A 16,479-nucleotide genomic window follows, 5' to 3' on the forward strand; every position below is an offset into this window, starting at 1 on the left:
TTTAACATATACGGCAATGTCATAAACCAAAGAACAGCAAATAAAGAATTAAACAATTACAATGAGACAATTTAAGATACTGAGAAGATTTTTTACCTCAGTTCATAGTTTTATATATAGTGGAGATGGACAGAAATCAGTGGGTACCCTTCTATTAAAGAACGAAGAACCCACCAAAGTCACTTAAATCATCGGAAACGAACAAAAGTAATAAGAAATAAGAATGGACTGAAAAATGTACTTATGAAAATCAAACGTTGCTTTTGAGTTGTGGTTCAACAGAAGTTTTTTAAAAAACAAACCAATGAAACTGGCCTGGACAAAAATGAAAACATGTAAAATAGTTTGACTGGGTATCATCTGCATAGCAAGGGCAATTTATGTTTCTAATAATATTTCATATACACAGAGTAAAAAGAGAACGAAGCCCGGATCAGCATCGTTCTCCTCTTCTGGAGAAAACTGGAGGGAGAGGGCGTCAGCCACACATTTACAACACATTGGGCCAGAGTCATGTTTACTACTGTGTTATATCACCTTTTCTTTTACTTACTCTTTTTTATAATTTGACAACTAAGGAAAGTAATTTTTGCAGTTTAATAAATGGCATATTTGCCCATTCATGGATAGTCAAGCCCACACAATCAGTTTCTATAAAGCCACAGAACACAGAACAGTGTTACGCCAACATTTCACCAACCTCTCAGTTTGTCTCAACTTTTTTTGAGTGTGTTGCAGCATAAAGTCTAGATTTGCTTGTATGTACAATGTGGATCAGTGAAAACACTGAGAGAAAGTACGTAAGAGGCAATGTTCAAGCAAACTGATAACTCACAAAATTATGTTTTTAGAAAAAGTCCCAGCTTTTCTTAAACTTGTGTAATAATAATTCTTGGGAACATGTAGTGTGTTACTTCACTAATGTATTGATATTACTTAACAGACTTAACACATACTATACAGAAGACATTAAATGTCAAGAGTAAGGAAATCTGCCATTTTTTCTTATACGTACATGCTTTGACATAAACCAAATCAGTATTTTGTTCTTGCAGTAATTCTTGATTCATTTCTATGGCAGAGTTTCATTTGACAGCACAGATGGTATATAAGGACAGGTCTGATGGTCGGATCTCTGAGTCCATAGATGAGAGAACTCAGACACCTGGGAAGGATATAATTAAATACATATAGAACAGTCCTGAGACGTACAGCTACTAGTCTCTGAAAGATTTTGGAGATTGACTGAATAACAGAGGAGTGCATAGTCGAGGAAAGAGTGAATGCCAGCTGCACCAGATGGAGCAGCAGCGTGCTATGAGCCTTACGGGCTGAAGCTTTATTTGTAGAGGCTAATCTAGCTGCTACCATTACACCAATATAGGAGGACGTTATTGCCACAGTAGCTGATATAAAGAGGAAATAAGTGTAGAGGTTGTTGTACTGATTGGTTAGTGGGTCCACCATCATGGCTAAACCAGAGCAAGGATCTGACATTTGCAAGCTGTGTAAGTTTTCAGATGCAAATTTTACCAGAAAAAGTACTCTAGTGACTACATTGAGTAAGCTAATGGCCCAAACTACACAAACAGCCACTCCTGTGGATCTGATGGTGATCATGGTGGCGTGCCTCAGTGGGTGGCACACAGCTACATATCTCTCCAGAGACATCGCCACCAGCGTGAGAGGGGAGATGTCGTTTGTGAGACTGGCAAACATAGTGAAAACAGCACACATAGGATACGTTAGTATTATTCCACAAACAGCCAGTGTGTACAGTAACTGGCCACATGCCATCTGAGCAGTGTCTGCAAAAAGGAGGTTATACAGAAGAACATAACGACAGGTGTCACAAAATACTGGTTTACTCCTGAGGGTGAACAGCATAGTCCCATTAATGAACAGGAACACACAACATGGTATTCCAGTCACTGAGGAGAACAACAGTTTTTCTAGTACTCCCTGATACTGCTGTTCAGTAGTGATGTTGACATTGACAATGTTGAGAGTCTGAGAGTCATTGACGTGTGACATTTTAAAGAAGCGTTGAAGAGCAGAACTATTAATAGAATTGCAAAAGCACAACAATATTTGTCCATGAAAAATTCTTAAAGCAGTGAAGACTTCCTGTTAGATGTAGAGTACACATGCTCGCATTCAAACAACATTTACATTTTTCCTGTGCTGATGGCGTGTGGGTTAGAGGCTGTGCATGAACCACAACTGGTTTGCAGGGTTTATCTTTCCTGGTATACTGTGTAAATTAGCTCCGTCCTCCCACCCACCTCACATGACTCTACGTAAACACTCAACTCTTTGTCCCACGTCATATCCCCCGTGATGGAAGGAGGTGTCAACTTGTTTGTAGCTATTATCTGTGGATAACATGGATTTGTTTGTATTCGATCTCAAGGTTTTTGTTTTTAATTTGAACCGTACGCACAAACAGATTGTGCGTACGGTTTAGAGCTTCTCTCTGCTAGTAGAAACAGTCCCAGATATGATTGATAGATTAGTTAACCCAGGCTCGCCCATGACTCAGCCAATTGTGTTGCTGGTTGCAATAAGTTCTTGTCTCACTTTGTCTCTAAGGTGGAGTTAATCACACAGAATCTTTAATTTTGTGTCTGTCCACATCAAAATTCCCTGAGCTAATTCTCTGCTTTACTCCAGTCGTCCATTTGATATCATATCCCATACGAAGGCATCGTCCAGCCCTCTTGACATGATTCCAACTAAGTTTTTACTTGAAGTAATGGATTTCTTATATATTTTATTATTTTATAATAATTTAAAATGTCCTTCATACAACCTATTTTAAAGATGCCTGGACTACTGTCCTAGAAAATTATTGTCCTACTTCTGCAGATATGATATTTAACTTTTATTTTGATTTTATTTCTTTGATGGACCAAAGTAGGCTGAATTTACTATAAGAATGTTTGACTGACTATCTTTGGATTAATAAAGCTTTTTGAATGTTGAATTTTCTACAATTAAATTCTAATAAATCGAAAAATTCTCATTATTGGTAAACCACTGCCATCTACAGGGCCTTTATTACAGTCTGTTAAACCTGCTGCTAGAACTCTAGGTGTTGTTTTCGAGTACTGTATTTCGATCAAAGCCAAATTGTGGCAACTTGAAGTATTACTTTTTCTTTACCATATTATTTTATTTTACTGTTATAAGTGTTTGTATAAAAAAAATATTAACTATAGCAATGCTTACCATTTTTTATTGTATTTCTGATTTTCATTGTATTTAAACAGTGAGATCTACCGCATGTTACTGAAAAGAAAATATTGTGCAATAGATATTGCAGTGAGGATAAACATGTGTAAATACATTAAACAGAAAGGTGTACAAACACATTCCTGTTACTTAATGCAAAAGCAAAAAAGTAGCTCAGTGTGTTATTTTTCTAAAAGCACAGTGAGAAACAAGATTTCATGCAAAACTAAGTACAGGATATTTGGATAAAGGAATACAGATACTTAATTATTGCATTAAATCAACATTTAAAAGGACTTTATCAAAACTTTATTGAGTTTCTTATAGAATCACACACATAATAAATGTTCTGTAAGACGTTTTAAATTAATAATCACAGACTGAAACAACACAAAACTTCATTTTAAACTTACAGATAATTAAATTACTTACGTTAATCTGGCATTTGTATTTCCTGTTTTTGTGTTTCTTAATGTAGGTAATCTATCAACACTATCAGAGAGGTCTGAATTTCGCTTACAGCCTAAATTTAATTATTCCATATGTGGGGACTGCATTGATTTTAGTGCTTTCTAATGTTCTGTTCACATTTACAAACATGAAGCAGAAAGACAAACACGAACAGGCTTGAATTGAATAAAACACAATAATTACCTCACAATAAGTATATGAATTCATGTTTCAGCTAATGGTTGATTTGTATGGTGACTTTTCCTTTGGCCGGGACGACAGAGAGCAAAGCTGAACGTCTCCACTGACAACAGAGACTGTACATGAGGACAGGTCTGATGGTCTGGTCTCTGATGCCATAGATCAGAGCGCTCAGACATCTTGGGAAGATGATAATAAACACATAAAAGACTATTTGAATGCGAACTATTACTATCCTGTCTAGGACCTTTGAGATAGCTATGAGCAGTGGGTTGTGTATAGTAGAGGAGAGACTGAGACCCAGCTGCACCACATGCAGCAGCAGAGTGTTACGAGCCTTACGAGCTGAATCTTTGTTTGCAGAGACTGACCTGGCTGCTACCACCACAGCAATATATGAGAAAGTCACTGTGACACCAGCCGAAAGAAACACTAAGTAGGTAAAAACTTTGTCATAAACATCAGACACTTGATCCAGCAACATGCTTTCTTTGCCACAAAAATCTGTCATCTGCAGACTCTGCAGGTCTCCAAATGGAAAATTTAGCAATAAAAGAACACAGAAGAGCACATTTAGTGAACTGAAAGCCCAAACCACAACAATAGCAACACTTGTGTTTCTGATGGTGATGATGCTAGTGTGCCTCAATGGGAAACACACAGCCACATATCTCTCCAGACACATCATCACCAGTGTGAGAGGTGAGATCACAGTTGTGAGATTGGCGAGCATGGTGAGAACTCCACACACAGGATAGGTCAGCCTGATTCTACATGCAGCCAGTATGTACAGTAATTGACTCTGTGCTAGCAGTACAGTGTCTGCTAAGAGGAGGTTATAGAGAAGAATGTAACGGGAGGTCTCTCGAAACACGGGTTTACTCCTCAAGACGATCAGCATGGTGCCGTTAATGAAGAGACACACACAGGATGGCGCTGTAGACAGAACGGAAAACAAGACTAATTCCAGTAACCCCTGATACTGCACCACAACAGTGGTGTTGGTGTTTGATTGCCGAGGATTCTGCATTGCAGACGAGATCTAAATAAGTAAAAAGGTAAACCTTTTCCTTTGCATTTGTTTGCCAGTAGCAGAGCAGAGATGCCAAATGAACTCACAACAAAAAAGTTATCAATATATATTTACCCTCTGAAGATTGTAGGCTGTGTTTAATTTAAAACGGGCAGCTCTGTTCTGCAAGGTTTTTCAACCTTCACACCCTCTAATGTGACATCTTAGCAAATCCAAAGAGTCAAGACTTAGACACACCTTCTCATTCTGAGGATCGAAACACAATAGTTCACGTGAATAATTTAAAAAAGATTACAGGCAATTACTGCATAAGAAGAATTCTGACACGGCCACTAACAAAATTTTGTATTTGATAAATTGGGTTTAGATTTTTAGAAATAGTAGTAATAATAGTATACAGGTTTTGCATAATAAATTCCTGGCAATGTTTTAATAATTTTACATACTATAGTTGTTTTTTATTTATTCCAGCAGTAATTTCAGTTTAGTTTCTCATTCATGGGGTCATTTTAATTTAGTTTTACTATATTTTAGTTTCAGTTTTAGTAATTTCTGTTAAAGGTAAATCTTGTCAAGGACCATTGTGGTGTGAAAAATATCATACTGGTCATGAAGACAGCATTTTAACACTAAATTTACGTATAAGCTACAAATTATTTAGATTTAAACAAAAGAAAACAAATGCACATGTTGATCCAGTCATTTATCAAATTGTTTTAACCGGGTTAGTCTGCTATCTGCAAGAGTGCATGTGAAGAACAAAGGCTGCAGACATTCACCACTCTACTACTATCAGCTGACTAGACAGAGCGATACAACCTCATTTTTCATCATGTCTTCCCGAAATTAAAATAAAACTGAAACCAACACTAATTTTCCAGTAGAATTCTAAAATAGGGCACAGTTCCACTGTGCATTTCTTCAATTCACACAATTTGCACTGTAGATAGGAGCTCCATGACTGACTGTCGCTGTCTGTCACCCCTCCGACACATATATAAACAAAAGAAAAGCTAGAGAGAGAAGGAACAGAAAATCGATCTTCGACTTTTCTGTCTCCGTACTGCTCAAATCTGTGAGCCACACTTCGCACTTTACTGTTCAATACTCAGGTTTCCAAGGTTTCTATTGTGCACGCAAACGCAAACGCAGAGTGTAGCAGTGGAGATGAGACTAACCTATATCAGCAGAACTATCAGATGGTCCAGAGTCACCTGATCCATCTCTAACTATAAGTTTTATAAAAAAGGAAAGTTAGATAACTAAGAAAGATAACTCAGATTTCTCACAGTGTTACTTGAAGCCAATGTTATCTGATCTACGGTAAGAACGTGATTAAACATCGTGTGTCTGAGATTTTTAGGACCAAACAAAATAACCTCTGTCTTGTCTGGATTTAGGAGAAGGGAATTAGAGGACATCCCGGCCTTTATGTCTTTTAAGCAGCTTGAAGTTTGATTAATTGATTAGTTTCTTCTAGTTTCATAGATAAGTATATCTGGGTATCATCTGCGTAGCAATGGAAATGTATAGTGTTTCCTATTAAGATTGCCTAAGGATGACATATATAGAGTAAAAAGAAGAAAAAAAGAACAAAGTGTCACACTTCATGTTGTCAGTTTATATTTGGATTAGTTAGCAGATTTTGTTAATAATAGTCGTTTATATGTTGACTTTGGCTAGGATCACTGAGCTGTACATTGGAGAAACTAAACAGCCGCTACACAGTAGGATGACACAGCACAGGAGGAGCAACACCTCAGGACCTGAATCAGCTGTGTACCTTCATCTTACGGACACTCAATGGAGAACAGTGACTTTCACATATTAGACAGAAAGGACAAGTGGTTTGAGAGGGGTGCGGGAAGCTTCGTATGTGCAAGTAAATCCATCCATCCCCAGAAAGATAAGGCCCAATTCACACGTCCACCAGGTTGGACAAACCTAACTCTTAGACTTTGCTGTTAATTTACTTAAAAACTTCAACAGTATATTTCGGTAATCCTCAAATGCAGTACATTGCTGTTCTTATAACAGTATTCTACAGTATTAATACTTTGAGGAGAGAAAACAGTACAATATTTTATTTTTTGCAATGCATCTTGGGAACATAAGAAACCGTAGTGATCCCACATGCTCGAATAAACAATCCAGTTTGAATTTCACCCGTCTTCATTCTTCAGATTAACAGGTAAGTGGCTTTTGTTTTTGCTTGTTAGCATTAGCAAAGCTCATAACATTTCTGAGCAAGTCATATTGTGCCATGAGAAGCACAGATCTTTAAAATTGCTAAACGGTGAGACACATTGATAAAGACAAAAACATTTCATTCTTTTTCATGGAGGAATGGTAATAATAAGTTTTCTCTCTCTTTAGTGGCAGTTGTGACATTGCAGACTGGTACTGGACGTCTGATTGTCATCCTGCAAATTACAGGATGAACTTGAGTTTACTTTGTCTTAGATGAACCTTTGCCATGTGCACACCTCCAGACATTGCCTATTCTAACTGCCTAACTTGAATGAACATAGCTGTTTCTGTATGTTCATGAGCTTATTTGCTAAAATTAGCTTACTAAAGAAAACTACAACATTTTACGTATAAACAAATCAGCCAGTGTCATGTTGTGTTTTTTCTTCTGTTTTCAGAGACAGATGTCATCACTTTGGACCTGCAAGTGATGACCCCCCCACCCCAGCAAACAGCACTACATCACTACTTCCTTATAATGTAGTTTAATAGTAAGGAGTAAGAGGTATGAAAAAACGTTACTTAATGAAACGCTCTTGCAAAAGTATGCAGTACTATATATATATATATATATATATGTACTGTACTTTATTTAACAATAACAATCTGAAAAGATGCAGATAAACATATACACAAATAAATTAGTAAATCTTTGGTCAGTATTTTACTGTTACAGGACACAATAACAGCTTTTTAAAACTGTACATTTTACATTTTATTTACTGTAAAAATTCTGTTGCCAATTCTTTACTGTTTTTTAACAGGAAAAAGTTTAAGAGTGTGATAAGAGTGGGGTTAATGGAGGTGTGACTATTACATCCTTCACATCCTCCCCCTCCAGTATCTTCAGTCCAGAGGTGGAGTGAAACCAAACCTGGAGGATACATTAGTGTCTCTAACCAACTATCTTCAGACTGAAGAAGCTACTTGATGAGTAATGAAATGTTCTGACCTAACAAGAAGTAGGTCCAGTTGCCATGATTCAACTTCCAGATAACAAATTATTTGAAAGTGATTTTACATTTAATTTTCTGACACACATGCACGTCTGTTGCTCTAAGCAAAAGATACTGGCTCCACCATCCATCATGGACAATAAATGCTCACACGTCTACTCTACAGCATCATATTTTATAGATGTAAACTGTGTTAGTGCTTGATCAACACAGTGAATCACACTCTCAAGAGCAGAAATTCTGTGCACTGTACATGACACATAAACAGAGCTGAGCAGGGAGAAAGGCTGACACATCTGTGGCCCACGGACCTTAAAAGGATTCAACATATCTATTTATTCAGGTCCACATTAGGCAGTTAGCATCCATATAGGCTTAGTTAACCTATTTGGATGCACTGTATAGTCTTTTACAATAGACCCTTAGATATCAACCGTAACGCTGATGAATTTAAGATTTACAACTTTGGACGATAAAAATATGATAAAAAAATGTAAATGCTCACTCTGTAATTGAGGTTACGGGTGGACTGTATTTTTCAGCAGTGATACAATTCTAGCACACCTGCTGTTGTTCCTGCACATCCCATAAACGCTTTCTGAGACACTAAAGGTGCAAAACTACATAAAACAAACACAAAAAACATTTTAGTCACTGAAATGTTACACAAACAATGTTACATATTTGAAATGTATGAAATCAAGATTTAGTTTACTTTTCTGATACATGTGCAGTCGATGCACAGGCACTGTAGACAGTCTGTGCAGACACCACTCATATCATCATACCTAAATCAGGTAGACTTATCTATCCTATGTCAGTGTTCATTTTGATTTAATTTAAAGTATTATTTTAAATCTTAAAGTTTACTTTAAATAATACAATAATACACTTTGTGCATTTACATTTATAACAAATTACAGTTCAAATATTACATTAATTGACCACATCCAAAAGATTGTTTTAAACAAAAGACCTGTTAAAAGAATCTATGAAGTGATTCTAGTGAAGTGTTCTAACTTTTCCTTTGGCCGGGACGACAGAGAGCAAAGCTGAACGTCTCCACTGACAACAGAGACTGTACATGAGGACAGGTCTGATGGTCTGGTCTCTGATGCCATAGATCAGAGCGCTCAGACATCTTGGGAAGATGATAATAAACACATAAAAGACTATTTGAATGCGAACTATTACTATCCTGTCTAGGACCTTTGAGATAGCTATGAGCAGTGGGTTGTGTATAGTAGAGGAGAGACTGAGACCCAGCTGCACCACATGCAGCAGCAGAGTGTTACGAGCCTTACGAGCTAAAGCTTTGTTTGCAGAGACTGACCTGGCTGCTACCACCACAGCAATATATGAGAAAGTCACTGTGACACCAGCCGAAAGAAACACTAAGTAGGTAAAAACTTTGTCATAAACATCAGACAATGGATTCAGCAACATGTTTTCTTTGCCACAAAAGTCTGTCATCTGGTTAAATGCAAACGAAACATTTAACAGCAGAAGAACTCGAGTGAGTATATTTAGTGAACTGAAAATCCATACTACAATGACAGCCAATTCTGTGGTTCTGATGGTGATTATAGTTGAATGCTTCAGTGGGTAACACACTGCTACATATCTTTCCAGAGACATCACCACCAGTATGAGAGGTGAGATGTCATTTGTGAGAGTGGCGAGCATGACAAGAACCCCACACACAGAATACGTAAGCCTGATTCCACAACCAGCCAGCATGTACATTACCTGGCTCTCTGCTAAGTGTATTGTGTCCGCTAAAAGGAGGTTATAGAGAAGAATGTAAGAAGGAGTCTCACGAAATACAGGCTTACTCCTCAGGGTGAATAACATGATTCCATTAATGTAGAGAAACACACAGGTCGTTACTGTAGTGAGAATCGAAAAGGGCACTAATCCGACATTGATGTTGTTCTGAGACTGATTAGCATACAGCATTTTAGAGAAGCGTTTAAAATAACCTGATGATGTTATTAAAACATAAAGGAACTATTATTCTTCAGTATTTGCTTGTATGAATTAAATAAATCCATTATTCCCCCTATTCCTTAGAGTAGGCTTTGCCTGGTAGTTCACAAGCAGACCCCCAGAAATATCCATGTAGATTTGTGCAGGTTAGAGGCTGGTCTGTCCCAACACACAGTAAACAGTACTGGTGTGGTATGATTGCTGACCTTTACAGAGTATTTGAGCTCAGCCCTCCCACCCACTAAGACAGGGGTGGCCAACCCTGGTCCTCAAGAGCCTCAGCCCTGCTTGCTTTCCAACTATTTCTGCCCTACCCTCTGCTGGTTACATGGATCAGGTGTGTTCAGCCAATCAGAAGCATGAAAAAAAGAGATAGTTGGAAAACAAGCAGGACTGTGACTCTTAAGGACCAGGGTTGGCCACTCCTGCACTAAGACATCACATTAAGTGATGATGTAACTCCTCCAGCAGTTCTTTCTCTACTCCTTGATGCAACTTATCATATTCTCAACAACAGAAGACTGGATTTCAGATCCATTTTTCTCTCTGGTAAAGTTTAGACAACTAAAGCAGTTTAGTGAAGTTAAATATAAATAATGGTTTATTCAGTAATTTGAGAATTTTCCAAGTCACTCAACTTTTAATGGATGAAGTAAAACCACAAGCTTTCTCTAACCCCAACCAAGTGTTGTGAGTAGAGCTGGTGGAAATAAACATTATCTTCCCATCGGTCATAACGTGACAATCAACTTTATTTATTATAAATGATACAGTACAAGAACACTTGCTGTTCTTCCTGCACTTCCCATGTACTCTTTCAGGCTTTAGATGCTCATATGGATGGGTGACAGTTACATGGTGCCCCATGACTTTAACAATTTCCCCTTTTACTATAGGCTGAAGTGTTCATGCAGTGAATGTTGGGTTACAACCCCAACCAGGGGCAAAGAGGACGTGACAGGCTTTAATTGGTTCAAAGGTCTATTTTAAGAAGTTCTGGGTCTGGATGGCAGGTTTCCGGGTCTAGGTCATTAAATCAGGTATAGGTACTTTTGACAGTGTGGCCAGGAAAATGAACTCATCGTGTCCATAAAGCTTGTCAGCAGAAGTGAAGTGCTCTAGAATTTCCTTATAGATGGCTGCTCTGTCTTTGGACTTGATAAAATACAATGACCCAACACAAGCAGATGAAATGAACCCAAATGATCTGTCACAGTTTTAAGGAGAGGGACGAGGCAGGAATGAACTTAACAGGATTTATTAGCAAAAGTACCAAAACAAGGGAAACTAAGGGGGTGTCAACAGACACTACAAAAATAGGCAAAAACACGAGGACAAAGTAACAACAGAAAACTACCCAGATGGCGGAGAACAAAGTAACAAAACAGGGACCAAAGTACAAAACCAAAAACCACTGCTCGATGGCAGGAAAACACTCACGGGAACAGTTAACAATGTCCAGAGTTCAGAGGGGGGAACATAGTCCAGGGAATCCAGAGGGGAAAGCACAAAATCCAGAGTCCAGGGGGGGAAGCAGACAGGGCTGAGGAGGAGTGAGCAGGAGCAGGCAAGGTTGGGCAACAGTCAGGGAAAGCAACAGGCAGGAACACAGGCAAGGAACCACAGGCTGGAGACAGGTTGGGGAAAACGACGCTGGAACCAAGAGGGGGGAATGACGACGATCTGACAGGGGAGGAAAGTCTGAGGAGAGCTTATGTAGTGTGAGGGGAACACAGGTGAGTCCAATATGCCGCTGATTGGCAAGAGCAGAGGGAGAGAACTGGCTGGTGGGCGGAGTCCAGAGGGAGAGTGAGGTGGAGCAGTGAGGGAAATCCTCAGCTTGGCCTGATGCCAGGCCGAAACCATGACAGAACCCCCCCGGCAAGGGCCGGATCCCAGACGGCCCAACGAAAAACCAGGAAGGACGAGCAGACCAAGATGGGCGGGAGGAGGGGGCCCGGAGGAGGGCCCGAAAGCACCAGGCCGGGCGGGCGGAGGGAGGCCAGGAGGAGGGCCCGCAAACACCAGACCGGGCGGGCGGAGGGAGGCCAGGAGGAGGGACCGGGCGCAGCAGACCAGGAGAGACTCAGGCGGACGCCCGGGAGGCGGCAACCAAGACCAGAGAGATGACGAACCAGAAGGCACAGCCTCGGGCGGACGGCCGGGAGGCGGCAGGAAAGGCGGCGAACAGGACCAGAGCGCCTCGGGCGGACGGCCGGGAGGCGGCAGGAGAGCCGGCGAACAGACCCGGAGCGCCTCGGGCGGACGGCCCGGAGGCGGCAGGAGAGCCGGCGAACAGACCCGGAGCGCCTCGGGCGGACGGCCGGGAGGCGGCAGGAGAGCCGGCGAACAGACCCGGAGCGCCTCGGGCGGACGGCCGGGAGGCGGCAGGAGAGCCGCTGACCGAAGGGCGGCGGGCGGACGTCCCGGAGGCGGCCAGCAGACCAGGAGAGCCTCCGGCGGACTGCGAAGCGGAAGCCGGCTGCCTGGAGCTGAGACCTGGAGGACCGGCTGCGGAGCTGAGACCTGGAGGACCGGCTGCGGAGCTGAGACCCGGAGGACCGGCTGCGGAGCTGAGACCCGGAGGACCGGCTGCGGAGCTGAGACCCGGAGGACCGGCTGCGGAGCTGAGACCCGGAGGACCGGCTGCGGAGCTGAGACCCGGAGGGCCGGCTGAGGAGCGCCGGGCTGATGCTCCGGCGGCGGCGTCTGGAGTGCCGGCTGAGGAGCGCCGGGCGGATGCTCCGGCGGCGGCGTCTGGAGTGCCGGCTGAGGAGCGCCGGGCGGATGCTCCGGCGGCGGCGTCTGGAGTGCCGGCTGAGGAGCGCCGGGCGGTTGCTCCGGCGGCAGGAACGGGACAGGCTGGAGAGGCGGCGATGACGGCGACCTCGGCGTCGACCCGCTCAGAGACAGGAGAGACAAGAGAGACGGCGACGACGACTTCTGGGTCGACCCGCCTGGAGACAGGAGAGGCTGGGGAGACAAAACAGACAGGAGAGACGGCGACGACGACCTCCGCGTCGACCCGCCTGGAGACAGGAGAGACGGCGACGACGACCTCCGCGTCGACCCGCCTGGAGACAGGAGAGACGGCGACGACGACCTCCGCGTCGACCCGCCTGGAGACAGGAGAGACGGCGACGACGACCTCCGCGTCGACCCGCCTGGAGACAGGACTGGAGTTGTTGTGGTGACCAGAGCAGCGGTGATTGCAGCAACCAGGGTAGCGGCGATCGTGGTGACAGCAACAGGATCAAGAACAGGAGCCGAAGCTGAGGCAGTTGCGATAGCAGGAGCGGCTGCGGTGACAGGAACTGTGACGACTGGAACTGTGACTGGAGCAGCTGCGGCGACTGGAACTGTGACTGGAGCGGCTGCGGTGACTGGAACTGTGACTGGAGCAGCTGCGGCGACTGGAACTGTGACTGGAGCAGCTGCGGCGACTGGAACTGTGACTGGAGCAGCTGCGGCGACTGGAACTGTGACTGGAGCAGCTGCGGCGACTGGAACTGTGACTGGAGCAGCTGCGGCGACTGGAACTGTGACTGGAGCAGCTGCGACCACTGGAACTGTGACTGGAGCAGCTGCGGCGACTGGAACTGTGACTGGAGCAGCTGCGGCGACTGGAACTGTGACTGGAGCAGCTGCGACCACTGGAACTGTGACTGGAGCAGCTGCGACCACTGGAACTGTGACTGGAGCAGCTGCGACCACTGGAACTGTGACTGGAGCAGCTGCGACCACTGGAACTGTGACTGGAGCAGCTGCGACCACTGGAACTGTGACTGGAACAGCTGCGACCACTGGAACTGTGACTGGAACAGGAACTAGGTCCGTGACTGAGACTGGAGCAGGACCTGGGGCCGTGACTGAGACTGGAGCAGGAACTGGGGCCGTGACTGAGACTGGAGCGGCCGTGGCATTCCGACGCCTCTGGCGGAACCGCCGCAGGTATCTGGATTGCAGGTAACTGATTGGTTTGGGGGCCATAACCAGACGTGTACCCCAGAAAGGTGAGTCCCGATAATCCTCTGGGTGTGCATAGTTCTCCTGCAGTGCTTCAGGGAAAAGCCCGTAATGATCAAGACAGGGAGGGAGGTTTGTGTGGCCGTAAAAAGGATCATAAGGATCCATGGCCGCGGTCTGGTCAGATCGTTCTGTCACAGTTTTAAGGAGAGGGACGAGGCAGGAATGAACTTAACAGGATTTATTAGCAAAAGTACCAAAACAAGGGAAACTAAGGGGGTGTCAACAGACACTACAAAAATAGGCAAAAACACGAGGACAAAGTAACAACAGAAAACTACCCAGATGGCGGAGAACAAAGTAACAAAACAGGAACCAAAGTACAAAACCAAAAACCACTGCTCGATGGCAGGAAAACACTCACGGGAACAGTTAACAATGTCCAGAGTTCAGAGGGGGGAACATAGTCCAGGGAATCCAGAGGGGAAAGCACAAAATCCAGAGTCCAGGGGGGGAAGCAGACAGGGCTGAGGAGGAGTGAGCAGGAGCAGGCAAGGTTGGGCAACAGTCAGGGAAAGCAACAGGCAGGAACACAGGCAAGGAACCACAGGCTGGAGACAGGTTGGGGAAAACGACGCTGGAACCAAGAGGGGGGAATGACGACGATCTGACAGGGGAGGAAAGTCTGAGGAGAGCTTATGTAGTGTGAGGGGAACACAGGTGAGTCCAATATGCCGCTGATTGGCAAGAGCAGAGGGAGAGAACTGGCTGGTGGGCGGAGTCCAGAGGGAGAGTGAGGTGGAGCAGTGAGGGAAATCCTCAGCTTGGCCTGATGCCAGGCCGAAACCATGACATGATCAGTGACTGTGGAAGTTTCACACTGGACCTCTACTTCTGTGCCTCTCCACTCTCCCTCCAGACTCTGGGACCTTCAGTCCACTCCTTGTGAATTTCCCCCAAATTACTGAATGGGCTTCGCTTCACATTCCTCTCAGGGCCACAGTTGAAATACTGTATATTACTCTGTAGTAGAAATAAACCAAAAACAAACTTTTTGATGACATTTATTAAGATGCAGTAAGTGTGGTACAAACTGTTTATCACAGATGTCAACCTCCTGCTTTCCATACACAAAAATAGGTTCATAGTTAGACAGAATATTGGAAGGGGGAAGGGGGGTCATAGGTAAAAACAATCACGCTGATTAGATCTAAAGACAATGGGAATAAGTGAATGATCTGACAGGACTGAAAGTTCAGGTGGGGATCAGGAAATTTTCTGCATTTACATTTTGAATAAATAGCAATTATATTATTACATAAATAATATTTTTATCCAAAGAAACTTAAAAGTATCTATGAAGTCATAAGTGTTCAAATTTTTCCTTTGGCCGGGACGACAGAGAGCAAAGCTGAACGTCTCCACTGACAACAGAGACTGTACATGAGGACAGGTCTGATGGTCTGGTCTCTGATGCCATAGATCAGAGCGCTCAGACATCTTGGGAAGATGATAATAAACACATAAAAGACTATTTGAATGCGAACTATTACTATCCTGTCTAGGACCTTTGAGATAGCTATGAGCAGTGGGTTGTGTATAGTGGAGGAGAGACTGAGACCCAGCTGCACCACATGCAGCAGCAGAGTGTTACGAGCCTTACGAGCTGAATCTTTGTTTGCAGAGACTGACCTGGCTGCTACCACCACAGCAATATATGAGAAAGTCACTGTGACACCAGCCGAAAGAAACACTAAGTAGGTAAAAACTTTGTCATAAACATCAGACAATGGGTGAAGTAACATGCTTTGTCTGTCACAAGAGTTGGTCATCTGCAGACTCTGCAGGTCTCTAAAAGAAAACTGTAACAGCAAAACAACATGAGCCAGGACATGTAGTGAACTGAAAGCCCAAACCACAGTGATCGTCATCTCTGTGTTTCTGATGGTGATGATGCTAGTGTGTCTCAGTGGGTAACACACAGCCACATATCTCTCCAGACACATCATCACCAGTGTGAGAGGTGAAATGTTATTTGTGAGACTGGAAATCATGGTGAGAACTCCACACACAGGATAGGTCAACCTGATTCTACATGCAGCCAGTATGTACAGTAATTGACTCTGTGCTAGCAGTACAGTGTCTGCTAAGAGGAGGTTATAGAGAAGAATGTAACGGGAGGTCTCTCGAAACACGGGTTTACTCCTCAAGACGAACAGCATGGTGCCGTTAATGAAGAGACACACACAGGATGGCAGCGCAGACAGCATTAAAAAAAACACTGATTCCAGTAACTCCTGATACTGCACCACAACAGTGGTGTTAGATTGAACTGCATATGACATCGTAGGGAATAATTCTGACAAATCTCTGACTGTGTACACATTAAAAAGTGATTTT

General features: G+C 43.3%; 4 protein-coding genes across 4 annotated transcripts; all 4 read right to left on the bottom strand.

Moving 5' to 3' along the window:
* Positions 1 to 1,035: 1,035 nt before the first annotated feature.
* On the bottom strand, positions 1,036 to 2,034 carry LOC113160978 (odorant receptor 131-2-like). Its single transcript, XM_026358448.1, has one exon. The coding sequence runs from the start codon at positions 2,032 to 2,034 to the stop codon at positions 1,036 to 1,038; it is 999 nt and encodes a 332-aa protein (XP_026214233.1).
* A 1,885-nt stretch (positions 2,035 to 3,919) lies between these two features.
* Positions 3,920 to 4,915, bottom strand: LOC113160979 (odorant receptor 131-2-like). The gene has a single exon (XM_026358449.1). The coding sequence runs from the start codon at positions 4,913 to 4,915 to the stop codon at positions 3,920 to 3,922; it is 996 nt and encodes a 331-aa protein (XP_026214234.1).
* Positions 4,916 to 9,126: 4,211 nt separating this feature from the next.
* Positions 9,127 to 10,083, bottom strand: LOC113160981 (odorant receptor 131-2-like). The gene has a single exon (XM_026358453.1). The coding sequence runs from the start codon at positions 10,081 to 10,083 to the stop codon at positions 9,127 to 9,129; it is 957 nt and encodes a 318-aa protein (XP_026214238.1).
* A 5,369-nt stretch (positions 10,084 to 15,452) lies between these two features.
* LOC113160982 (odorant receptor 131-2-like) lies at positions 15,453 to 16,424 on the bottom strand. The gene has a single exon (XM_026358454.1). The coding sequence runs from the start codon at positions 16,422 to 16,424 to the stop codon at positions 15,453 to 15,455; it is 972 nt and encodes a 323-aa protein (XP_026214239.1).
* Between the last annotated feature and the right edge of the window lie 55 nt (positions 16,425 to 16,479).

Source organism: Anabas testudineus, chromosome 10 (assembly GCF_900324465.2).
Source record: "Anabas testudineus chromosome 10, fAnaTes1.2, whole genome shotgun sequence".
In the NCBI taxonomy this organism is placed as follows: Eukaryota; Metazoa; Chordata; class Actinopteri; order Anabantiformes; family Anabantidae; genus Anabas; species Anabas testudineus.

Bases quoted from the DNA above. Each gene is read 5' to 3' on its own strand.
- LOC113160978 (XM_026358448.1), bottom strand. From the start codon at position 2,034: ATGTCACACGTCAATGACTCTCAGACTCTCAACATTGTCAATGTCAAC.
- LOC113160979 (XM_026358449.1), bottom strand. From the start codon at position 4,915: ATGCAGAATCCTCGGCAATCAAACACCAACACCACTGTTGTGGTGCAG.
- LOC113160981 (XM_026358453.1), bottom strand. From the start codon at position 10,083: ATGCTGTATGCTAATCAGTCTCAGAACAACATCAATGTCGGATTAGTG.
- LOC113160982 (XM_026358454.1), bottom strand. From the start codon at position 16,424: ATGTCATATGCAGTTCAATCTAACACCACTGTTGTGGTGCAGTATCAG.